We start from the raw sequence: 26,341 nt of genomic DNA on the forward strand, positions 1-26,341 counted from the left end.
AAAGAACACTAGCTAATCCAGGTAAGAGCAAAAACTGTACTCTTGTTTAAAACCTGTTGCCACTGAGTCGATTCTGACTCACAGTGACCCTATAAGAGTGGAACTGCTCCATAGGGTTTCCAAGGAGCGCCTGGTGGATTTGAACTGCCAACCTTTTGGTTGGCAGCCGTAGCACTTAACCACTATGCCACCAGAGTTTCCACTCTTGCACAAAGCATAATTCCATGCTTTTTCCCCATGTGTACTGCTGTTCACATGGGGTACTGTTAATAGTCATCTGTAGTCAATAAGTTCGCCCACTGTCTACCGATAACCATACTCTCAGAGTCCGTGAGTGGCACAAACAGTTAGGAGTACTGCTTAAGTTTGCTTAAGGTTGGCAGTTCAAGTCCACACGAAGGCACCTCAGAAGGCCTGGTGATCTACTTCCTAAAAATGAGGCATTGAAAACCCTGTGGAGCACAGTTCTACTCTGACACACGTGGGGTCGCCCTGAGTCGGAACTGACTAAACGGTAACCAGTTTTTTGGAATGACTTTCCCAGCCCAACACACAATTGAAACAGAGCCCATTCCCTAGTTCTGGGTCCTGGGCCTGCGTTCTTTCTATTAAGAAAATTGCTGGGGTTTTTGGTTTTGTTTTGTTCTGAAAGAATCCACTGTAAGAGGGAGCACCTTCAGTTCAGGACCAAGAAACAAAGATGGGAAGTTCTCATTGCTTAAGTTTAAGTAAAACAGGTTACAATTTTTACACGAGATTTCTACCCCTAAGCGCAATCATATAAATTAAACTAATTCAAATTATAGCAGATCTTGAAGACTACTTTCAAGGAAGGCAATCTAACATTCATACCAACCTCTCTACTCCATCCCCAATACAGTGCTCAGAGATCAAATTAGAAATGAAAATGGGTTGCTTTAAAAACATTTAAGTACATTTATGAATGCCGAGTTACTAATGAAGTAAGTAAAAACAGCTAACATCTTGAGCTGAGTGTCAAGAAAGACAACTATGGTCTTCCACATAATGTCCCTTCGATTAACATCTGACAGATAGTCACAAACCATTGGCCTGGTAGGAATACAATTAACAGAGTATAAACACTTCTTATATTAAGTCCTTCAGAAAATCTAGAACGGGACAAGCTGTAACGTTGCCAAGTTCAGTGTTAAGTAAGGACATCATACACTTTTTACATATACAACCTGAGAGACATACAAATACAGTACAATCATGTTAGTACCAAAGGAGCCCTGGTGGTGCAAAAGGTTAGGCATTAGGCTGCTAACTCAAAGGCTGGAGGTTCAAACCCACCCAGTAGCTCTGTGGGAGAAGGACCTGGCAATCTGCTTCTGTAAAGATTACAGCCTACCACAACATATACAATTTTGCAACATTAATAACAACGAAAAAATGTGTGTGGTTACACAAGTTGATAACGCATACTTTATGCAGTCATGTGTCACTTACCAGTCACGGCACATCCCACAAAATAGGATGTTACATGATGTGGGTGTTATGCGAACAACGTATTATAAACAGGCAGTCTTCGAGTTATGAACACCTGACTTGGGGATAACTCGTACTTAAGAATGGACTGCAATAAAGTCTATTATGTTAAAAATTTGAGCTAAATACAATGGCTTATAGTAAAAATGCACACACTACTTTGTGACACTCATGAAAACACTGCACATTTTGGAAGTGTTTTATATGCATAGAAAAATATATGTATAATCCTACAGGACCACGGATGTATATTCAGTTGGAATTAGCCCGAACTGACATTATGCAGTGCATGACTGTGTATCTACAGGCATGTTTGCGTGTGCTGTATATATATTCATATATAAAATAAAGCACACTGAAGACACAATTATGGATACTTCCTAGACACAGCCAAATACCTTGAGGGATTGGTTTACCAGGTTTGAGGACCACAGTCTCGTAAGGCAACTTAGGACCAGTCTCATGGGGCAAGTCATGAGGCAACTCAGGCAACTTTACATGCTAAAGTTGGTAAGTAGCGTCTGGGGCCTTAAAAAGTTTGTGAGCGGCTATCTACAATACCACAATTGGTCTCTTTGCGTTTGGGGCAAAAGAGAAAGAAGAAAACCAAAGACTCAAAGAAGAAACTAGTCTACAGGACTAACAGTTTCACGAACCCAGCCTCACCTACCCTGAGACCAGAAGAACTAGATCGTGCCCACCTACCACTACTGACCGTTCTGATCAGGGACACAATACGATGGTACTGGATAGAATGGAAGAAAAATGTAGAACAAAACACAATTTCCTAAAAAAGGCCAGACTTACTAGACAGGTAGAATCTAGAGGAATCCGTGAGACTATCGCCCTAGGATGCCTTTTAAACTTGGAACTCAAACCACTGTCGGTGGCCACCTATCAGCCAAAAGACAGAGTGGCTCGTAAAATAAATATCACCCCTGAGTACTGTGCTCCTCTAAACAATCATCTAAATGAGATCTAACAGTCAACATTTACCCTAGGCCAAAAATGATAACATAAGGGAGGACAAGGAAGCTAGATTAATAGAAACAGAACAACCAGAATAGAAATGAGAATGCTGACACATTATGAAAAGTATAAACAATACCAAGAAATATTATAGAAATTGTTACACGAGAACCTAATTTGCTATGCAAATCTTCTCCAAAAACACAACAAAATATTTACTTAAAAAAAAAAGGATTACAGCATAGAAAACCCTCTGGGGCACTTCTACTCTGTCATTTGAAGTTGCTGTGAGCCGAAAATTGATCTGACAGCACTCAACAACATGCTAGCTCCAAAACAAAACAGCAAATACTAACTGGGAAACCCCTGTCAATACTCTAAAATATTATAGTTCTGCAATTACTTAAGTTCTCACAATGATAAATTTATTCTGCTTCTTCAGAGACATACCTAGCCCCTCATTATTCAATCCAGTAATCCCTACATAAAGAATTATAGACTTTTGAGTTTGAAGAAACCTTATCGACAACCTGGTCCAACCTTCTCATTTTATAGATTAAGAACAAGAGGACTAGAGAGCTGAAGTGACTGTCTCATATTACAAGTGGAAAGAAGCAAGTTTTCTGGTTTAGTACTCTCTACAACTTCACTGTAGAAACTAGCTTGTTAGTTGCCGGTGAATCGATTCCAACTCATGGTGACCCCATGTATGCAGAGTAGACCTGCTCCATACGATTTTCTAGGCTGTGACTTTTCAGAAGCAGACTGCCATGCCTGTCTTCCAAGGTGACGCTGGTGAGTTTTCAAACCGGTAACCTTTCCACTAGTAGTCGAGTGCTTAACTTTTTGCACCACCCATATTCCAGATAATGACTCATGTAATTTTACTTTACCATATGACCACTATGTTGCTGTATGCTGTTGAGCAAATTCTCACTCATAGTGACCCTACAGACAGTCTGGAACTTCCCCCTAGGGCTTCCAGGCTATAATCTTTAGGGAAGCAAAATGCCACATCTTTCTCCCATGGAGCTGCTGGTGGGTTCCAACTGCCAACCTTTCAGTTAGTAGCCAAGCGCTTAATCACTGACCACCAGGGCTCCTCTATCTATGACCACTATACAAACTTTTTTTTAACTTTATTCATTTCAAAAATCAATGAGTTAAGCAATCATTCATGTTTTAAAAATAGGCATTTTAATATTGAAGACTGATGTTTACACTTATAAGTAAATATTGCTGTCAGGTGTCATACAGTCAGTTCCAACTCAGAGTGACCCTATGAACAACAGAACATTGCCCAGTTCTGTGCCACCCTCACAATCGCTGTTATGCTTGAGCCCATTGTTGCAAACACTGTGTTAATCCACCTCATTGAGGGTCCTTCTCTTTTTTACTAACTCTCTACTTTACCAAGCATGATGTCCTTCTTCAGGGACTGATCCCTCCTGATCACATGTTCAAAGTACCGGAGACAAGTCTCGTCATCCTCACTCCTAAGGAGCAGTGTGACCGTACTTCTCCCAAGACAGATTCGTTCGTTCTTCTGACAGTCCACAGTATATCCAATATTCTTTGCCAACACCATAATCCAAAGGCATCAATTCTTCTTTGGTCTTCTTTATTCATTGTTCAACTTTCACATGCACATGAGGTGACTGAAAACACTGTGGCTTGGGTGAAGCGCACCTTAGTCCTTAAAGTGACGCCTTTGCTTTTTAACACTTTAAAGAGGTACTTTGCAGCAGATTTGCCTAATGTAATGCTGTGTTCAATTTCCTGACTGCTGCCTCCATGAGCAAATTAACATTACATAGTTAAATTCAGTGGCAGAATTCTTGCCTTTCATGCCTGGGTTCGATTCCCAGCCAATCCACCTCAAGCACAGCCACCACCTTCCTGTCAGTGGAGGCTTGCGTGTTGTTATGATGCTGAACAGGTTTCAGTGGCGCTTCCAGACTAAGACAGACTAGGAAGAGAGGCCTGGTAATCCACTTCTGAAAAACCAGCTAATGAAAACCCCATGGATCCCAAAGATTCCATGCCATTTGGCATGGGTCTCCAAGAGTCAGGGGCCAACTTGAGGGCAACTAACAACAAGAAATTTCAGTAAGAGGCTGGCAATCGTTTTATGACATTACTCAAACTCAAACAGTGCAAAAGCATTCCTGTCTAGTGCTAAGAGTACAAAGTCCCAGTAATAGCAGTTCTCTCTTAATATTTATAGTACCGACTGTAGTAAATTTCAAGACGTTAAGTTCTCCCTTACAGAAATAAAAATTTACTAAATGGGTTCTTAAGGAGATTGTATATGCATTAAACTAGGGCAAAACTATTGACAGTTAAACCAAATGAAAACTGAAACTCAATGCTAGTATTAAAACCAAACAAAACAAAATACCACAATGTAGAAGAAAGATTTTCAACAATCCCTTCAAATCACTTGAATTACTACATATAACAAGACACACTGGTACACTGGAATATTAAAAATAGGTAACACATTATAATCCTGTTGAACTACCCTATTAGTAAAATAATGAAGGAAACAGTCAACATGTATTTCCTAAGAAGCAACTACTGAAAGAATTAATTGCAGATATTGTCATGGTAACTAACAGAACTATTCAGCCTATTAAAAATGGTTACTACTTTCCTTTTGCATAAAGAATGGCATGCTGACTTAAAAAAAAAAAACCCTAATTTAAAATATGCAAAATTACAAAAAGACAGATAACAAAGATTTATGTAGAGGCCACGGATACTGAAAGACCACAATAACACCGAAAAATAAAGAAGTAAAAATAAATATAACAAACGCTCTTCACTCACAGAACTTCTGAGTTCTCACTGAAAGCCGATTTTACACACAATTTTAACAAACTTTAATATTTATTTTTCAAGCCCAGAGCTGATGGTAGTTGGAAATAATCTTTTTACACATCAAGAAACTGAGGCTCAGAAAGATGGTTGAGCCAATAACAAATCCAAATTTTCTAACCTAGGAGTTTGCATACTTGTCCCCCGACAGCAAGGGAAGGCAGCCCTGACAACTAACTGCAGAAAATATATAAAAGCCTTAAAAACCAAACACGATTTAAAAGCACAGAATCCTACAAGATCCATTAGTATTCAGGGCACCAGTAACTCCAAATTATAAAGAAGACATTAAACAATGTACAATGCACCCTGTTTAAGACCAGGAAATACGTAATTTGTTAGAGAAACAATTCTATCGCAAACATTAAAATTTCGAGAAAAAAAAAGGGCGGAGGGGGCAGTGCTAAAAAGGTACGTTTACATGTAGATAGAAAACCTGAATGAGAAGCAGCTATTGTACATATCTGAGGCTTTTCTGGACTCCATAGCACTATTTCGGAAACCCTGGTGGCGTAATGGTTAGGTGCTATGGCTGCTAACAAAATGGTCGGCAGTTCGAGTCCACCAGGCGCTCCTTGGAAACTCTACGGGGCAGTACTACTCTGTCCTATAGGGTCGCTATGAGTCGGAATCGACTCGACGACAGCGGTTTTGTTTTTTTCGGTATAGCACTATTTAAGAACTGATAAAATGATCACTGCCCTTCCCCCTCAAATATCATTGTTATGAACTAGCAATTACTCATCATCCTCTTTTACCGATACATATTTTTTCTATGAGATTTTAGCTACTTAAAGTTAATATCAGACCCCCAAATTTCCGAAACATCTAATTGCTTCTTTAACTTATTTGTGATCACCACTGCAAAAAACTTGGTATATATACTGCACAGAAAGTACTGATGTGAAAAAGAAACTAAAATCAACCCACAAAATGGTGCTTTTATAATATTTCCAAAACGACCGGGCGTTCTGCATTCCCGCAGACGTTAACTTAGCTCCTTAAAAGACTAAAATCCATCGCCGTCCAGCCGATTCCGACCCATAGCGACCCTACAGGACAGAGCAGAACTGCCCCACGGGGTTTTCAAGGACCGCCTGGTGGATTCGAATTACCCACCTTTCGGTCAGCAGCCGAGAAAGGCCAAATAAGATACAGTTCCTCTAAGGCACAGGGGGCTCCAAAGCCATCATTCTCCTCCTAAGGAGTAATTTCGAACCCCTCCTAAAAGGTCTGCGCCACTCAGTTCCTTGGGAACATGGGGGAGAACTTCGCGACAGTTCAAGGATAAGACCCTGGGTCTGAGTCTTAAGAAAACGCTCAACTAAGAGGCCTGTGGCCTGTACCACTTAACTATTCACGGTAGCCGCTATCTTTAAGAGGAAAGGTCGGAGTAGGAAGAAAGCTGTCTTCAATCTAGTTATATTAACCCCTGTGATTCAGGTTCCTCGTCCGCCACTCTCCAACCTTAACCTGACAGGACTTCAGGCTGCGCGTCCTCCTCCCCCATCAACCCTTCCACCTACCCCGCAGCAGTGCTCAGTCTTACAATTTTGAAGCACCAAGAATCACCCTGGCTCCCTAGAGCTCAGGCCGCCGTCGCTGCCGCCATATTACAGCTTGTGCGGCAAAATGCGTCAGGAAGGGAGGTGTGCGCCGAATGGGGAGGGCCGGAGCTGGTAGGAGGAGGAACGTTTCTCAGGCCCAGGAAGCTCGGCTGGAGGCCTTCTCCGGCTGCAAGAACTGCAAAGCCAGAGCCGCAATACTCAAGGGCCCCCTCCGAGCTCAAGCAGCTCCGATACCTCGAGAGGAAGACGGTTAACCCAGCCGGGCCTGTCGCGTCAGCTCCGCCCCTCTTCCCGGGCCCTTACTGCTATCGTACCCAGTATTGCTGCAAAGGACGCCACCGAAACAGCACGGGCCTCGCGCCTCCTACCTGCACCAGTACAGTCTCGTCTTCCCGGGGTCCGGTCCCTTAAAGCGCTTCAAATCTACCGCCGCCAGAAAAGGCGCTAAAAGTCTACTAGCCGCCTCCCTCCCCCACAGCCCAGTCCCGGCGTGGAGGGTAAGCGTCGCGCCGGAAATACGTCAAGAGTTAGTTGCCCGTACCTCCTGACTTTCCCTTGGTTGCGTCACCATGGCCCACCCGGAAGTCATAGTATTTGGCTACCTGTTAAAGGCATAGTTTGTATGCTGTATGTGTGGGCTGATTGGGAATACTTGTAACCGGCGGAATGCCATATCGTTCGTGAAATGTAGTGCTTTGTTTAATAAATATTTAATGACCCTCTGCCAGGGAGTTGGGAAGAAGCCCTGCCTCCAAGGAGCTTCCAATTAGGCTCTCAGGTCATGCTATGACCCAAGTTCTAAAAAACAGAAATGAACGAAGTGCTATCTGAGGACAGAGGAAGAAATTAAAGGGACGTTGATAATGTTCTTTGTGAAGTGTTTGTCTGTTGATAATCTTCATAGCAACCTGATGATGTAGGTTATTACATCTGTTTTACAGATAAAATGTGGCTCAGGGAGGATAAGTATCTCCCCACGAAAGACATTGTTCATTAATACCAAAACAAGTCTTTTGGCAACAACAATCCAGTACCCTTTAGGGAAAATAGGACATATATTCTCATTTATTTTAATGGATAAGGGCCCCTGTATTGTGTTAGAAATAAATGTCCACTACTATGACCTGTCTGGAAACCCTGGTGGCGTAGTGGTTAAGTGCTACGGCCGCTAACCAAAAGGTTGGCAGTTTGAATCCACCAGGCGCTTCTTGGAAAGTCTATGGGGCGGTTCTACTCTTTTCTCTAGGGTCGCTATGAGTCGGAATCGACGGTAGTGGGTTATTACCTCTCTCCCTCCCTCACTTCCCCCCCCCGTCCCCCTTCATTCTGTTTTGCCATCAATCCTTGTGGGAATATGAAGTGCGTGTGTTTTAAAGGAACTAGCTAGAGAACTTAAGTTGTTCTTACTGTATAAAAAGGGTATAAGTTACAATCATTTAAGTTTTTCACTCACTTATATATCAGGTTAATTATTAACACCAGTTGGGCATATGGTGCATGTAAGGGGCTTGACCAATTTTACATACCAGTAATATTAAAGTTAGACGAATTGGAAAATCTTAAACAATCTTTACACAAAAGTAGACAACTCTGCCACCGCTCTTGTTTAAGCCATTTGCCCTTATTGCAGGAGAGCAGCAACTTCCAGAGGGTATATAGATTTTTGCAGTACTGTACTCGGAATCGACTCGACGGCGCTGTTTTTTTTGGGTACTCTATTAGTCGGACCACAGCAATGGGCTTACGGGTACCTTAAAAAATCTGACTTATATTAAGTACTTCTGAGGAAAGTATTTTTTTTTTTAAGATGGATTTCCTTGAGCATTGGTTTGTTTTGTATTTCGTGTCTTCCTTCAAAGTGCATTAAAAAAAAAAAATTTAACTCGGATATTCCGATTACTTTCTTAGGTTTGTACTTAGTGGTAGAGGTGATGTGAAAGCGACGTTGCTCTTGGATGTATTTTCCCTCCTTTTCACGCATTCAGTCAGTGGGTTTTTTTGGTTGTGTTCTTTTTTGAGGGTATATTATAGATCATTATACTGTAATTAACATTTTGAAGTGTTAATATTACCTGTCTTGTTCTGGGGTATCCCATCTTCATAGATATATGAAGTTATGAAGAATTATTTAGTAATAAAATAATAAGTATTTATTAAATATGGTGTACATTATAAATGGTCAGATTGTAGGATATTTTTGAAAGAAGTTTTGAAGCAGCATCTCAGTGCTACTTCAAGGACTGTTGGCTTGTGCTAAACCATGACAAAGTTTTCACTGCGCTTTTTTAGGAAGAATTCTCTTTACTTTTTTAATTTTGAGATTAAATTTGTCACCTTCTTTAGTGTTAAAATATCCTTTTATGAAATCATGGTTAAGAATGTGATAGTTTTTTTTTTTTTTTCTCTGAGTATCCTTATTTGGATAAATAAAAAACTGGCAGTCTACGTTGGGTCCTAAATATATTGAAATTTCATTGGTCTGTGAAGTCTCAAATTTCCCAAACTGATTTGACATGGATTTACTGTTCCAAGAAGGAAGCTGTGGGACAAAGAATTAAGTTTGGCTTTTTGTATCTGGTCTCTGAAAATAGCCTGAATAATTAAGGTGCTCTTTGTCTTTCTGGAAACCCTGGTGGTTAAGAGCTATGACTGCTAACCAAAAGGTCGGCAGTTAGAATCCACCAGGCACTCCTTGGAAACCCTGTGGGACAGTTCTACTTTGTCCTATAGGGTCCCTATGAGTCTGAATTGATTCGATGGCAATGGGGTTTTTTGTTTTTTTGTCTTTCTAAAATAGCTAGGCAATTAGGGGCTACACAGGCCCCATACCTAAGGAACTAACTTCAGGAAGGGAGGGTGCATGAGGTACTTATACGTATTCATTGATTGTGCATATTCATTGAAGTACCAAAAATTAGGGAACTCTGGACCTTGGAAGTCTCTCTTTGGGGCCTCCTGGTTTGGTGAGAACTTCCATGTACAGCAGAGGGTGATACCTCTCTGAGGACAATGGAAGATACAGCCCTTCTAGCTTGTGACCTAGCCTCAGGGGACTAAAGAGGGAGAGAGAGATTGAGTGTGCAAGATAGGCCAGCTGGTCTGAAGTGCAAGGAGTTGTGCACACTCCTGAGCCTATGGCTGATCCCTGATGACCTGGCCTCAGGTGGCCAAAGATGTTTTGACCTGGCTCAGATAGCCAAGAATGAGGTCTGATCTAACTCTGGGTGGTTAGAGTCAGAGAAAGGAATTGCCACAGAAGTAGATGGTGATGAGGACTGGAAATGTGGGAAGGCTTAGATCCATATCCAGTTGGAAATTTGATTCATGCTGATCCTTACCATAAAGTTAGTGATAAAGGTGGGGTTTTCCTACCTTGCCCCTTTTATATGACAGTTGGTAGCATTGACCTCACAGAAGCTATTGCACGTAGAAGCAAATATGTGGCTTAAAGAACAGGGATTTATTTCTTTCTTGCAAAATAGATCTGAGGTTAGTGTGCCAGGTCAGAAGGCACCTCTGCTGAATGTAGTCATTCAGGGACTTGAGTTCCTTCCATCATGTTATCCCAACATACCTAGCCGTGTCACTGGACGATCAGAGTAGGTTGCCATGGATTTCAGCTGGCAGGAAGAGTAAAGAATAGACAGTGCCTTATGGCCTAAATTATTGTTGTTTTAGGTGCCATTGAGTTGGTTCTGACTCACAGTGACCCTGTGTATGACAGAGCAAAACACTGCCTATTCTTGTGCAATCCTCACAGTCGTTGCTATGTCTGAGCCCATTTTTGCAGTGACCGTGTCAGTCTATCTCATTGAGGGTTTTCCTCTTTTTCACTAACCGTCTACCTTACCAAACGTGACGTTCTCCAGGGACTGGTCCCTCCTGATAACATGTCCAAAGTACATGAAACAAAGTCTCACCATCCTTGCTTCCAAGGAGCATTGTGGCTGTACTTCTTCCAAGATAGATTTGTTTGCTCTTTTTACAGTCCATGGTATGTTCAGTATTCTTCACCAATACCATAATTCAAAGACATCAGTTCTTTGCTCTTCCTTCTTTATTGTCCAGCTTTTGCATGCATATGAGACAACTGAAAATACCATGGCTTGGGTCAGGCACACCCAACTGACATCTTTACTTTTTCAGCACTTTAAAGAGGTCTTTTGCAGCAGATTTACCTGATGCAATGCACAGTTTGATTTTTTGATGGCTGCTTCCATGAGTGTTGATCGTGGATACAAATAAAGTGAAATCCTTGACAACTTCAATATCTTCTCCGTTTATCATGATGTTGTTTATTGGTACAGTTGTGAGGATATTTGTTTTCTTTATGTTGAGGTGTAATCCATACTGAATGCTGTAGTCTTTGATCTTCATCAGTAAGTGCTTCAAGTCCTCCTCACTTTCAGCAAGCAAGGTTGTGCCATCTGCATATTGCGAGTCATTAATGAGTCTCCCTCAAATCCTGATGTCATATAGTACAGCCTCTTGGACTAAATTAGGAAGTGACAAATGTCACTTTGGCTCTAATTCCATCAATGACAGCTTGATCTGTCTGGCTTTTTTGCCCAATATTGTGTTTGTGAGATTATTCATATTGCTGCATGCAATAGTAGGTTGTTCTTTTCTCATTTCTGTACAGGATTCCATTATGTGGGTATTCTACAATTTATCCATTTTATTTTAGGTGGACATGTGTGTTTTCAGGTTGTAGTCATAAAGCGCCTATGAATATTCTTGTATCTCGTGTATTGGAGTATGTGTTCACGTCTGTTGGAAATATACCTAGAAGTGCAATTGCTGGATCTTAGGATATGGGTATGTCCAGCTGTGGTAAATACTGACAGTTTTCCAAAGTGGTTATACCAATTTATGCTCTTATTTTACATGTCTTTGTGTGTATGTGTGTGTGTGTGTAGAATATGTATAACAAAACAGTTGCCATTTTAACCATTTTTAAGTGTACAATTCAGTGATGTTAATTATATTCACCATGTTGTGCATCCATCATCACTATCTGTTTCCAAATGTTTTTCATCACCCTAAAGAGAAACTCAGTACCATTTAAGCAATAACTCCTTGTTTTTTCTGCCTCCACCCCCCACCCCAGGTAACCAATAATAAACTTTTGTTTCTATACATTGCCTATTCTAGATATTTCACATAAGTAGAATCATGTAATATTTGTCCTTTTGTGTTTGGCTTATTCCATTCATTTAAATGTTTTCAAGTTTCATCCATGTCAAGCATGTATCAGAACTTCATTTCTCCTTATGGCCAAATAATATTCCATTGTATGGATATACAACATTTTGTTTATCTGTTCATCTGCTGATTGACACTTAGGTTGTTTCCACATTTTGCCTGTTGTTAATACTGCCATAGGAAACCCTGGTGGCACAGTGGTTAGGTGCTACAGCCTCTAACCAAAAGGTTGGCAGTTCAAATCCACCAGGTGCTCCTAGGAAACTCTATGGGGCAGTTCTACTCTGGCCTATAGGGTTGCTATTAGTCGGAATCAACTTGACGGCAATGGGTTTGGTTTTGGTTTGAATACTGCTACAATGAACATTGGTGTAAAAGAATCTGTTTGAGTCTCTGCTTTGAATTCTTTTGGGTATATACCAACAAGTGGGATTGCTGGGTCATATGGTAGTTCGACTTTTTTTTACTTACTTATTTTGCTTTAAGTGAAAGTTTACGGATCAAGTCAGTCTTGCATACAAAATCTTATACACACTTTGGTGTGTACTCCTAGCTGCTCTCCCCTAATGAGGCAGCATACTCCTCCTCTCCACCCTGTATTCCCGGTGTCCATTCAACTAGCTACTGTCCCCCTCTGCCTTCTCATCTCGCCTCCAGACAGGAGCTGCCCACACAGTCTCACATGTCTACTTGATCCAAGAAACTTTCTCCTTGCCAGTATCATTTCTGTCTCATAGTCCAGTCCAATTCCTGTCTGAAGAGTTGGCTTGAGGAATGGTTCCAGCCTTGGGCTAACAGAGGTTCTGGGGACCATGACCTTAGAGATCCCTCTAGTCTCAGTCAGACCATTAAGTCTGGTCTTTTTATAAGAATTTGAGGTCTGCATCCCACTGTTCTGCTCCATCAGGGATTCTCTGTTGTGTTCCCTGTCAGGGCAGTCATCAGTGGTAGCCAGGCAGCATCTACTTCTTCCAGTCTCAGGCTGATGTAGTGTCTGGTTTATGTGGCTGTGTTTAACTTTTTAAAGAACCTCCAAACAGTTTTCAAAAGAGGCTGCACCATTTTACATTCTAACCAGCAATGCGTGAGAGTTCCAGTTTTTCCACATCCTCACCAATACTTGTTGCTTTCCATTTATCCAATTATAGCCATTGTAGTGGGTGGGAAGCAGTATCTCATTGTGGTTTTGATTTGCATTTCCCTAATGACTAATGACATTGAACATGTGCTTATTGGCCATTTGTGTATCTTTTTTGGAGATATACAAATGTCTATTCAGGTCCTTTGCCCATTTTTTAATTGGGTTGTTTCTCTTGTTGTTGAGTTGTACAAGTTCTTTATATATTCTGAATATTAAACTCTTACCAGATGTATGCTTCCCAAATATTTTCTCCCATTCTGCAGGCTGTCTCTTTCTTGATAAAGCTCTTTGACACACACAAGTTTTTCATTTTGATGAAGTCCAATTATCTATTTTGTCCTTTGTTGTTCATGATTTTGGTTTCATATTTAAGAATCTATTGTAAAAATCTGGATCCTGCCTATGTACAACCGAACACCTTATGGGTTTTGGTTCCTTGGTCTGGAGATTTAGGGTCATGGTTTCATGGTTCATCCCAGTTAGTTGGCCTAGTAACGTGTTTAGTGCTTCTGTTCTACCCCCTAATTTGTTGCATAGTCCCTAGGGTCTTAGTAGCCTGCAAACAGCCATCCAAGACACAACAATTGTTCTCTATTCACCTGCTCCAACAGAGGAAGGAGAATAAGGAATAAGAGGAGGAAATAGAATATGTGGCTAATTGCCTCCATAAACAACTGCCTCCTTTGCTATGATGCCAGAAAAACTGGATGGTGTCCAACTACCACTACTGAATATTTTGATCAAAGATTTTACAGAAGAGTGTTGATCAAAAGGGGGAAAATGCAGAACAGAACTTTAAATTCTCAAGGACGCTAGATTTCCTGGAGCAATGGAGGCTGGATGAACCCCTGAAACTATTGCCCTGACATAACCTTTAAACCTTAAACCAAAAATGTCCCCTGAAGTATTCTTAAAACCGAACAATACTTCAGCTTAACTGGTAAAAAATGTTTGCCTTGAACATTGTGCTCTTTTAAGAACTATCTATATGGGATCAAATTGACAATAGCAACTCAAAAGTTTAGATAGAAACCTTAGGTAGCAGTGTGTTTATGTTAATGAGGTGGAACAACTCAGAAAAAGAAGGGTAAGAATGGTTGCACAACTTGAAGAGTGTAATCGATGTCACTGAATTGCACATGTAGAAACTATTGAATTGGTGTATTTTTGCTGTGTGTATTCTCAACAACAATAATAAAATAAATACAATTTAAAAGACTAGATCTTGTGTACATGTATTTTGATGACAGTATTAGTTAGCTCTAATTTAGAAATAATTGCAACTTGAACTAGCTTAGGTAAAAAGGAAGAATGTACTACTTCACAAAACTGTTGAACAATGTGGTAGCTTTAAAATATGTGACCAACTCTTTGATACATCTCTTTTCAAGAGGTGGTACCTAATTCCTCTAATTAATGACTTGCTTCTACCAAATCAAATCAGGCAGTAATGGCAGTGTGTGACTTTGGAGACTAGGTCATAAAAGGCTTTGTCCCTTGAATCACTTAATCTGAGGAAATAAGCTGGCATGTTATGAGAACACTCAAACAGACTATAGAGAGTCCATCTGGCAAAAAACAGGCTTCCTGGCAAAAGCCAGAGAGAAATTGAGGCCTCTTGCCAACAGCCATGTGTGTGAGCCATCTTGGAAGCAGGTCCTCCAGCCCTAGGCAAGCATCAGATGACTGTAGTCCCTGTTGACATATTACTGCAGCCATATGAGAAACCCTAACTCAGAACCATACAGGTAAGCTACTCCTGAATTGTTGATCCAGAGAAATTATGGGTTAATAATTGTTATTTTAAGAGCTCTGGCAGTACTACAGGTAAGTGCTTGACTGCTAATGGAAAGGTTGATGATTCCAATCCACCTAGTGGCTCCATGGAAAAAGATCTGGCAATCTGCTCCTGTAAAGATTAAAAAAAAAAACAGGCAAGAAAATCCTATTGGATAGCTCTACTCTGTCTTATCCAGTTGCTATCAGTTTAAAATCGACTGAGGGCACCTAACAACAACAATTTTGTGATTTTAAGCCACTAAGTTTTGTGGTAAGGTGCCCTGGTGATGCAACAGTTAAAGTGCTCAGCTGCTAATGAAAGGTCAGTGATTTGAACCTACCAACCGGGAAATAGATGTGGCAATCTGCTTCTGTAAAGATAACAGCCTTGGAAACCCTATGGGGCGGTTCTACTCTGTCCGATAGGGTCAGTACGGATCAAAATTGACCTGATGGGAACAGGAAGTTTTGGGGTGATTTGTTACACAGCAATGGATAGCTAATACAAAGAGAAGATAGAGGTTGCCTTAGCCAATGACTGAATGTTGTATAAGTTCCTTTCCTTTGTCTAATTTTTGTCTATTTATGGCTTCATTCTTAGACTGATTTCTCCAAGGGATAACCTCATATCTTAATAGTCTGAGCCTCTGCCAGCTCCAATTATAAAATTCCAGAGAAGTCTTTGATTAGCATAGCAGTGACACCACCAAAGTTTGTGCTCGCATTTACACGGGGAGGAAATGGCTGTCCTGCTAAGAACTTTGTTTTCTAGTTGTCCCTTGCATCTAGCTAGGTAAGGGCATGTGAATAGTTCTCACCTGTGGAAAATGAATGGATGTGGTATGTATTACATCCAGGTCAAATTGTTTAAGAAGTGCTATACCTTCTCTATGTCTTGTCTTTCTGCTTCTGTCAGCTGGATTCAGTGGATTTTAAGGCCCTGGGGAATTAGGGAAGACGCCTAGTCCCTGAATCTTTGTGTGAAGAAAAGTCCTTTACTGACCCGTAATATCCACATTGGGATGTCGTATGATTGAAAAATCAAATTCTGTGTGTTAAGCCACTCACATCTTGGATTTTTTTTTTTTTTCTTTTTTGATTGCAATACCCATCTAATAGGCCATGGGCCTAAGATACTAACTGGGTGTGGCCTGGGTCATATTATTCCTTGTGAGAAGAGGAATAGGGTCTGATACCTGTTGTAATGAAAGAACTACATGTTTGTTTAAAATAAAAAACAAAGTTTTATTGTGACAAAAAAGGGTTTGCAAAATAAGAAACATAGTGCCGGAAGAAATCTGACAGTGTGCCAGCTAGCTGCAGTGTTATAAAGATTTTAAAAAGGCAAAACTGCAAACAAGGGGGTACAGCTGGAGTATTTCTGATTGGTTAACTTCTACAAAATTGCAAGTGGCAGGGTCCTAGTTGACCACCTCTGAAGGAGTTGACCTCCTTTGCAGTGGTGGCTCCAGGTGATAGGATTTGGCTGATCATGAGTTTCCTGGAACATTTAAAATATAGTTATCTTTGAGTACAGAATACTGTAAAGGAGGTCGGAAAAACACTTCCCGAGGGGGGTCTAGTGATAATTTGACTTAGCCACTAAAGTCACATGTTTAACATCCTGTCTCACACCTGTACAAGCTGAATTATCTCTTTTTAACATCGGCCATTTCTAACTATGAGCTTGTTCTAAAGCCAAGTAGAGTAGGTAAAATCACACTTTTCTGTAGAACTACTTGTTTCCAGGTCAAAGGCACAGTGGAAATTTTACGGAAAACAGAAACTACACTTTAAGAAATACAAATGGAATAGTTTAGAACAAGATGGGATTTGGCCTAAACGTTAGCCAGAAGTTCTAGTCATGTCAAGAGTCTTGGTTGTTCAATGCGCTTCCTCATACTAAAAGAGGAAATGTAGGTGGGCTGGGCTACTACAATTAACTTCCCTTTACTTTAAAAAATAAATATTTTGTTTTTACTCATAGATAAACAACAAAATGTTGCATTTTTTCCTCCTTATTACTGTATCCCCAATAATGTGTCTACCTTTTAAAAATGCGTGCTTGTTGTCACATATTTCATGGTAATATAAGCTATTTTAAAAATGTGAACATGGTAGAGATTTAAAATTTAATAATCTTCCCTTCCCTCCTCCAATCCCATTCCACTGAGGTATTCAGCAGTACTCTTCTATTCTTATGCTAATATATAAAAACCTTTATTTAGTATTTTTCTCCCTTCTTCCCTCCCTTCATTCCTTCTTTCTACAGAAAAATGAGATTAGGCATCACACACATTACTCTGAAACTTGAATTTGCTCTCATAACAATGCATCATGGACTTTTTTTTTAAATATCAATATGGCATTCCGTAGAATAGATATGAAGTCCTTGCGTAGAGCAAACAGTTAAGTACTCAAGACCTAGCTGAGAGGTTGGTGATTTGAACCCACCTACTGGTGCCTTGGGAGACAGACTTGGCAATGTACTTCTGAAAAGTCACAGCCTTGGAAACCCTACGAAGCAGGGTCTCTATGAGGTCGCTGTGAGTTGGAATCAACTTGACGACAACTAACCACAACAAAGAATGGACATACCATAATTTTTCCAGCCATTTTCCTATTGGACATTTTCAATTTTTCAAGTTTTGGTTAATGCAAACAATACGGCAATAAACATTTTGTACATAAGTGAAAAGTTCATTTTTTTTCACTTATGTACATATGTACTTATATATTGATATTTTTAATCCTGCAAGAAAAATAGCCAAAAGTGAGGTTATTGAGCCACAGAATGCATACATTTTTCATTGTAACATATAAATGTTAATACCCTGAGAGATTGTAGCACTTCAAGGTTGTTTTCAATCTTTTAATTTATGCCAGTGGGTGAAGGAATAGTATTGTCTCATTTTGCAATTTCTGACTACCAGTGAAGTTGAATGCTTTTTCATGTGTTTTTTGGACTTTTTCCTATTGAATTCTTTGTCTTTTTATTTCAATTTATACTCTATCTCTCTCTCTCTACACACACACACACACACACACACACACACACACACCCTTTGTTATGTGTTTCAAATATGTTCTTCCATTCTATCAATTATCTATTGACTTTACTGGTGTTTGCTGTACAGAATTCTTAATTTCAATGTAGCCAAATTTATTAGGATTTTCTATTACTGGCTTTGGGTTTCCTATCTGGTTTATTTTAAGATTATATACATATTATCTTAAATTTTCTAATATTTCATATAAGTTTTATTTATTGTATTTATATATTTAATGTGTCTGTAATTCATTTTTGTATGCTGGGAGGTAGGGAGGTTACTTTTATTTTCTTCCAAATAGAATCCCACTTTTTCTTTTCCTGCTGAATTGAATATAATTTTTATCTTAAGTTTCCATTCGTTCTTAGATTTCCATTAGGACTCTAATAAATATCACTAATTAATTTGTCTATTCCATTGTTAATGCTTCATTACTGAGGAACAAATTATCCTTCTGTCTTTCTTTTTTTTTGTTATTCCTGCCCCTTTGAGTTCCTCTGACTTCCCTCCAATCTCTAGCAGTAGCCCTTACTGCTCATTCTTTTTTTTTTAAATAATTTTTATTGTGCTTTAAGTGAAAGTTTACAAATTAAGTCAGCCTCTCACACAAAAACCCATATACACCTTGCTACATACTCCCAATTACTCTCCCCCAATGGGACAGCCCACTCTCTCCCTCCACTCTCTCTTTTCATGTTCTTTTCGCCAGCTTCTAACCCCCTCCACCCTCTCATCTCTGTTCCAGGCAGGAGATGCCAACATAGTCTCAAGTGTCCACCTGATCCAAGAAGCTCACTCCTCACCAGCATCCCTCTCCAACCTGTCCAGTCCAATCCATGTCTGAAGAGTTGGCTTTGGGAATGGTTCCTGTCCTGGGGCAACAGAAGGTCTGAGGGCCATGACCAGCAGGGTCCTTCCAGCCTCAGTTAGATCTTTAAGTCTGGTCTTTTTTTGAGAATTTGGGGTCTACATCCCACTGCTCTCCTGCTTCCTCAGGGGTTCTCTGTTGTGTTCCCTGTTAGGGCAGTCATCGGTTGTAGCCGGGCACCATCTAGTTCCTCTGGTCTCGGGATGATGTAGTCATTGGTTCATGTGCCCCTTTCTGTCTCTTGGGCTCGTAATCACCTTGTATTCTTGGTGTTCTTCATTCTCCTTTGATCCAGGTGGGTTGAGACCAATTGATGCATCTTAGATGGCTGCTTGCTAGTGTTTAAGACCCCAGATGCCACTCTTCAAAGTGGGATGCAGAACGTTTTCTTAATAGATTTTATTATGCCAATTGACTTAGATGTCCCCTGAAACCATGGTCCCCAGACCCCTGCCCCTGCTATGCTGGCCTTTGAAGCATTCAGTTTATTCAGGAAACTTCTTTGCTTTTGGTTTAGTCCAATTGTGCTGACCTCCCCTGTATTGTGTTACTGCACATTCTTATAATACTCTTTTTTTTTGGTCCATACACATTGTAAGACCTATTTAATTCATAGAGTACTCATTTTTTTCACTTTAATTTTTAGCTCTACTTTCTAACCATTTCATTATTACAAGCTTCCTCAAAGGTTTGACAAGGGAGACTTCACATTAATACCTATCTTTTTCTCTTCCCTCACTCTCCTTTCAGTTTTTAGGATATGGTAGCAGGTATTTTTCTAGCTCTCTGTGGCAGCCAGTCTCTAAGATGGCCCCTAGTGATCCTTGCCCCCTGGTCATCAACCTTCATATATTGAATAGGCCTAATCTGTGTTGCAAATTGGATATTACGAAAACGATACTGTGTGACTTCTGAGTATAGGTCATAAAAGACATTGTAGCTTCCACCTTGCTCTATTGGTTCACTTGCTCTGGGAAATCAGTCATCTTGTCATGAGGACACTAAGCAGCCTTATGGAGAGGTCCACTTGGCAAGGAACCGAGGCCTCCTGCTAATAGCCAGCACCAACTTTGCAGGCATATGAGTGAGCCTTCTGGAAGCAGATCCTCCAGCCACAGTCAATCCTTTAGATGACTGTAGCTGTAGCCAACATGGTGACTACAACCTCATGAGAGACCCCTAGCCAGGACTACCCATCTAAGCTGCTTTCAAAGTCCTGATCTACAAGAACTGTGGGATAATGTTTAGTGTCATTTTAAACCCCTAAGTCTTAAGATAGGTTGTTACTCAGCAATATGTAACTATTATGGACTCTAAGCTACATGTATTTCTAGCTGTCTAGAGCAGCAACCATAAACTTAGGAAAGTTTTATAAGAACAGCTAAAGCAATCTTTAATTTGAAATCAAATACTATTGGTTGAACGTAAACATAACCTGTTGTCAACTTTTCAAGTGCTTTTTCAGAAACCCTAAGAAGTACTGTACTGGACTACCCTTATTGACATAAAGTTCTAGAATACAGGTCTTCCTGCCAATTATATCTTATCCAATCATACTCCTATATTATTAAGTTTCATCCAGACACATTTATGCTGGCAAAATTACTCTGGGAGAAAAAGGGTTCAAGTTAATTTGTGAGAGAGAAAGAAAGAGAGAGAAAAGCAGCCCCTGATATTGGGGAACTGATCTGAGGCTCATAATGAAGACTCAAGGTTATTACAAATAAATGTTATTACAACGGTATCACACTCCAGAGTTTGGAGTCCTAGCGGTGCAGTTGTTAAGAGATCGGCTGCTGACCAAAAGGTTGGCAGTTCAAATTCACCTGCCGCCCCTTAGAAACCCTACGGGGCAGTTCTACTCTGTCCTGTAGGGTCACTATGAGTCCGAATCGAGGAGACAGCAACGAGTTTTGCTTTGTTCGGAAGGGCCCGGGGAAGGATGGGATGGGGTGTGACTGCTAATGGGCGTGGCGTTTCTTTTTGGGGTGATGAAAATATTCTGAAATATTGGTGATGGTTCCACAACTCTGTGAATATAGTAAATGCCATTATACTGTACATTTCAAACCGATGAATTGTATGGTGTGTGAATTATATTTCAATAAAACCGTTACAAAAAAAAAGTGTGGTCTGCGAACTGGTGCCTGTGTGCCTGGACATAATTGCAGAAATTGAGAGCAGGAGTTTAGATAGTTTAATAAGCACTTGACAGTAATTTCGTGTCTGTCAAATATAGAAAGAAAAAAAAATCCATAAGTATCTTTTACATGTTTACATTTTCTAATAATTCACTTTTATTGTGTATTATGAAACTATCAGTCCACGACAGACTGAGGAAAACCTCAGATAATTGAGAAACACTGACCTAAAAACCCAAATCTTCGACAGTTACAGAAGTACAGCCCTAGAACACTTCTCAATGAGGAACTACAACTCCCACAATTCCTTCATCGCGTAAGGGACGTCTGTTCTGCCGACCTCACCGCGACGCCCTCTGGGTCGTGTAGTGTGCTGCTTCCGCCGTGCACGTTGCCCTTGCCCGGCATTTTTTCCTGGTTTGGGGACGGACTCCACCAGAGGAAAGGTGATGTCTCTTGAAGAGAGGCTGAAAGCCCTGGGATAGGAAGGGTGAGCGAGAGACAATGGAGTCTGTCGCGTCGATTGTTGGGGATCGGGAGTAGCCTTGACTTCTGAGCCATGGTAACCAGCCTTCCCTGTGATCCTCCTGAAAAGTTACCGGCGTTGAGGACGTGAACTCCTTGTCCGCAAGCCAGGCCCTGGGTAGTGGCAGCGGTTTGTCTTTTAATGCACTTCGCATATTTGCGAGCCGGGACACGGGTCTGCTAAGAAACCCAGGCGTTCTTCCCGGAGGTGGGTTCTCCGCGGAGATCTGCGGCGCAGAAGAAGAGGGCAGGACTGCACCCTCGCCTTGTGGGAAACCGGGGAGACTCGCAGTCATTCAGTCATTCGTCGAGTGCCACTGTGTGCCGGGCGAGGAGGATGCTAGTCTTTTGCACAGCACATCACTGTTCGCCGTGCACTAGGAGCCCTGGTGGCGCAGTGGTTAAAGCTCTGGGCTGCTAACCGAAAGGTGGGCTGTTCGAACCCACCAACCGCTCTGCGGGAGAAAAATGTGGCAGTCGGCTTCCCTAAAGATTTACAGCCTTGGAAACCGTATGGGGCAGCTCTACCCTGCCCTACAGGGTCGCTATGAGTCGGAATCGACTCCACGGGCAGTGGATTTGGTTTGGTTTGGATACCTGTTCACAAGTGGTACCAGTCTCTTATATTGTAGTCCCAACGCCACTCCGTTGTTTAAGTACCCGGGTCATTCAGCTGGGGCAAAGCTGGGGACTCCTTTTTATTCTAAATATTGAACTGTCTCCACTTTGAATTGTGCAGAGCTTTTTGTGTTTCTGTGTGACCTATGTCAGTTTGGGTCAGGGTGCTGTACTGATCGCCACAAAATAGCCAATATGATCTCACCGTTTTTTTTTTTTTTTTTTTTTTCCTCTGTGAGTAGACGGCTTGGCAGGGCCAAAGAGAGAGGCCTGAGCTGCATTCTTTTAATGATAGGATAGCCACATGTTGGTTTGTTGATGTGATGAGTCTGTTCAGTTGGAAAGAGGCAAAGACTTGGGTTGTAGTTTCAGCTTTACTAGTGCTAGAGCAGTTCCTTAACCTTTTTGAACCTAGGTTTCCATATTTGTAAAATGGAAATGATACTATACCTGTCAGGTTGTTAGATGCCCTCAGGTAGGTTCTGACTCACAGCACACTATGTACAACAGAATGAAACACTGCCTGGTCTTGCACCATCCTTGCAGTGGTTGTTATGCTTGAGCCCGTTATTGCAGCCACAGTGTCATTCCATCTTGTTGAGGGTTTTCCTCTTTTTCACTTTCCCTCATCTTTACCAAGCATGATTTCCTTCTCCAAGGCCTGGTCCCTCCTGATAACATATTCAAAGCACTTAGGTGAAATCTCACCATCCTTGCTTCTAAAGAGCATTCTGGCTATACTTCTTCGAAAACAGATTTGTTCGTTCTTTTGGAAGTCCATGGACTATTCAGTATTCTTAGTTGTTATTCTAATTGGAACTTTGGAATTAATTTATTTTTGATGATATAAGCATAACCTTGTTAAATCAATCCTTTTACAGAAGCCTGCATGTTAGAATGGGATTTGGAGTCATCATAATGGAAGCAAAATATGTGAAGGAAAAACAGTTATTTTTATACCAGTATATTCCACCTGATTACTAGTTTTGCAAATGCTTTTCTTCATTTAAGAAAATTTGTGATGTAAATGAAAAGATAACTTTTTTCAAGACTTACTCATCACAAATATGCTTCGTCTAAGAGCCATTTGTCCATTCTTCTGGAGAGTGTTTCAATTTCGACCATCAAATTGTGAACTATTAATTAGCCAGATGAATAAGTGTACAGATGAAGAACAAATATTTGATATTATTGAAAGAAACAAAGCTACCCTTTCAGAAAAACAAGTGGGATGTGCATTTGATATACTTTGGCAGTTTCAAAAGAAGACCAGCTTAAAAAATGTCGAATATGTCAAAGACCATCCCCAATTTCTTACTCTTCGTAATTTAGCTACAGATAAAATAGAATTAATGAATGATGATACCCTGGTGAATGTGTTGTACATCATGCAACAGTAAGTAATTTACTTTTACGTTTTATGGAAATGGTCATAGTTTATTTTTATATTTTAATTTTCTAAAATTCTCTTTAAAGCAAACAAAAAAATTGTAATACTTTTCTTGATAATCTATGTTTTAAAGATGTTTGGAGGATATTCTTTGATATCAATTAGTAGTATTATAATTTTGTCAATTGAAATATAATCACTTGTGAAACTAGAAATTATTAACAAACTGTATATAACTGGATTATTGTGAAATTTTGTAGAGATGTAGTTGACTAAAGAAAATGAGGATCAAGTAGACTTCAGTTTAATACCTAATCAGCAGAGTAGTAAATTGTGTCTGTGTTGACTTTCTGATTCCCATAATTAAATTGATGACAGATATGTTTTCTAAGGGATATGGTACACTAGGGGATATTGGTACACCAGGTTGTTTCCCAACAGCTCTCAAAAACAAAAAGCTGGTCTTCTCCTTTTGAATTATTTTGCAGACTTATGTATACCTGATAATAGTGTTTCACAAATTATATTCCATGGATTGTTAAAAGGTGTTACATGGAGGGGGGGGGGGGAAGACTTCCTTGGTGTCAAAGGAAAACTCAGAAAAGTTTGATCATTAAGAAAAGAAAAAATTATATATGTAGACTATCCGTTGTTAGTGAAGGTATAATGGGACAGGAACTCTTGTATGCTGGTGGCACAATATTGATCAAGAGCTTTAAAAATACCTTTGACCCAATAATTTTGCTTTTAAGATTTATCTAAGTAATCCGAGATACATTTAAAGATTCTTGTATATGGCTATTCATCATAGTATTGTTTATATTGAAAAACTAAAATTCCACTAGTAAGTGAATGTTTAACTAAATGATAACTACACTCACGTAATGGAATAATATACAATCATTAAAAATCATATTTCAAAGAATATTTAATGATGTAGGCAAATGCCCACAATATAGTGTTAACCTACTGAAAAAGGCAGAATACAAAATGCAAATGAAATATTTATATAAATATAAATGTTTATACATATATATAAGCTAGAAAGAAATGCTCCAAAATGGTACTGATGGCTATTTATGAGTAAAACAACAGCAGGGTTATAAATGATTTTTATTTTATTATTAAGACTTTTCTGTATTTTAAAACTTTCTCCTACAAAATTTTTATGATCAGAAAAAGTAATAAATGTTATGTGTATTTTTAACATAAATTGTATCATCGAACATCTTCATTGCCATCAGTAGAGGACATTGAAATGAGCAGATAAAACAGTGAGAAGGGCATGGGGTAATATACAGACGTTTATTAGACTATACCAAGACATTGAAATATCGCAATAGGAATGGCCGAGAAATAAGGACTTACGGTGTAAGAGAAAAATAACTTGAGGTTCACTTTTGTATTATAACTCTTTCTGCATGTGTTTTTAATGACTGATGCATTATAACTCTTTCTGCATTTGTTTTTAATGATTTACAAATATTTATTTATGGATAATTCTTTCTCTTGCTTTTGTTGAGGCTTGCTGTTGAGGCTCATGACCCTCTAGTTGAAGCACTAGTTTCAGAAGCATGGAGAAGGCTGGAAAGGCAAGTACTCTGGGTTGATCATCTAAGATCACGGGTTATCTTTTTCGGGGCTGACACAGCAAAATCATGTAAGAAAATAATGGAGAGTTGCTACCTGCCTATCAAGCTTCATTGAAAAAAAATGCATTTAAACTCAAATTAGTTTGAGGGTTGTTTGATTATGTGTGTATGTTTTGTCTTTATGAGACAAATAAAATTTTTAAACTGCTCCCTCTTTAAATTAAGAGCAGGGAACATAGGGTGATTTTCCACGTATATAATTGACCAAAATTATATATTCATGGACTAGCCTTTTTGAATATTCTTTCCTGGAAGAGTTCTCTTTCAAAAGGAGAAGAAGCTCTGATTGATTGGCTGTGTTAGTAAAACTTAGAAGTCCAGGAGCTATAAAAAGAGAAAAAAGAAGATACCAGTTCCGTAGAACGGTCCTTGTGTGTCACTTCCACCATCTTTATGAAGAGGCAATGAGCAAAGTTCATAGGTGACACTAGAAGTATTTAAAGAAAGCAGGTTTCAGGTCCACTTGTGTGGATAATATCAGTTCAGAACTATTTCTTATACTGTACACAGCCATATTTTCAGCATCTCACTGTAATTGATAATAACTTAGAAAAATGTGAAATAGGTTCAGGATACTCTTCTTTTGAGTATAAAGAAGTCTATTTTATAAGTATATATGGGAAACTCTGCATTTATAAATGAGCTGAGATAGTAGAGCTCATTTTAATAAATGTTCAGCTATGTTCAGAAACTTTGAATTCTTTAACCTAGGGATTCTGGGTGGCTAAGGTCTGTTATTAGTGGAATAAGGCAAATGTTAGTGAGAAAAGGGGGAAATTAAGGTGGAAAAGAGACAGGAAAATTAAAACAAGACAAAAAACACAGAAGAACTCTCTCTCTAAACCAAATACAAACCTAGGGCAGAAAGGAAAGAATTGACCAAGATAAAGGAAAAACAACAGGCTAATTAATTGCAGACAGAGAGGAGCAGACATGCTTATATTGTGTGTTTTGGCATGTTGCTTCTGAAAGCTTAAACCATGATAAATTCTTACAGTTGTAGTCATATATTGGTGAGCTTTAGAGCCCTTTGTTGTATGGGCTGG

At 39.8% G+C, this 26,341-nt stretch overlaps 2 protein-coding genes across 11 annotated transcripts in view; one reads left to right on the plus strand and one right to left on the minus strand.

Moving 5' to 3' along the window:
• PPIG (peptidylprolyl isomerase G) overlaps positions 1 to 7,443 on the minus strand; it is a 65,455-nt gene extending 58,012 nt beyond the window's left edge. Inside the window, exon 1 of one of the 4 annotated variants that reach the window (XM_010602843.3) lies at positions 7,295 to 7,443. The gene's annotated coding sequence lies outside the window, so the exon portion shown is untranslated. The other 3 variants (XM_064287021.1, XM_023542864.2, XM_003405802.4) reach the window with 3 other exon arrangements.
• Positions 7,444 to 21,470: 14,027 nt separating this feature from the next.
• FASTKD1 (FAST kinase domains 1) overlaps positions 21,471 to 26,341 on the plus strand; it is a 42,137-nt gene continuing 37,266 nt past the window's right edge. For 2 of the 7 annotated variants that reach the window (XM_010602849.3, XM_010602850.3), the window contains exons 1-3: positions 21,479 to 21,843; positions 23,135 to 23,649; positions 25,167 to 25,235. In XM_010602849.3, coding sequence (XP_010601151.1) covers positions 23,321 to 23,649; positions 25,167 to 25,235 — 398 coding nt within the window. In that variant the 5' untranslated portion in view covers positions 21,479 to 21,843; positions 23,135 to 23,320. Of the gene's footprint in view, positions 22,064 to 23,134; positions 23,650 to 25,166; positions 25,236 to 26,341 lie in introns of all 7 variants that reach the window. The other 5 variants (XM_010602846.3, XM_010602848.3, XM_010602847.3 and 2 more) reach the window with 5 other exon arrangements.

The sequence above is a fragment of the Loxodonta africana genome, chromosome 6, assembly GCF_030014295.1.
Source record: "Loxodonta africana isolate mLoxAfr1 chromosome 6, mLoxAfr1.hap2, whole genome shotgun sequence".
In the NCBI taxonomy this organism is placed as follows: Eukaryota; Metazoa; Chordata; class Mammalia; order Proboscidea; family Elephantidae; genus Loxodonta; species Loxodonta africana.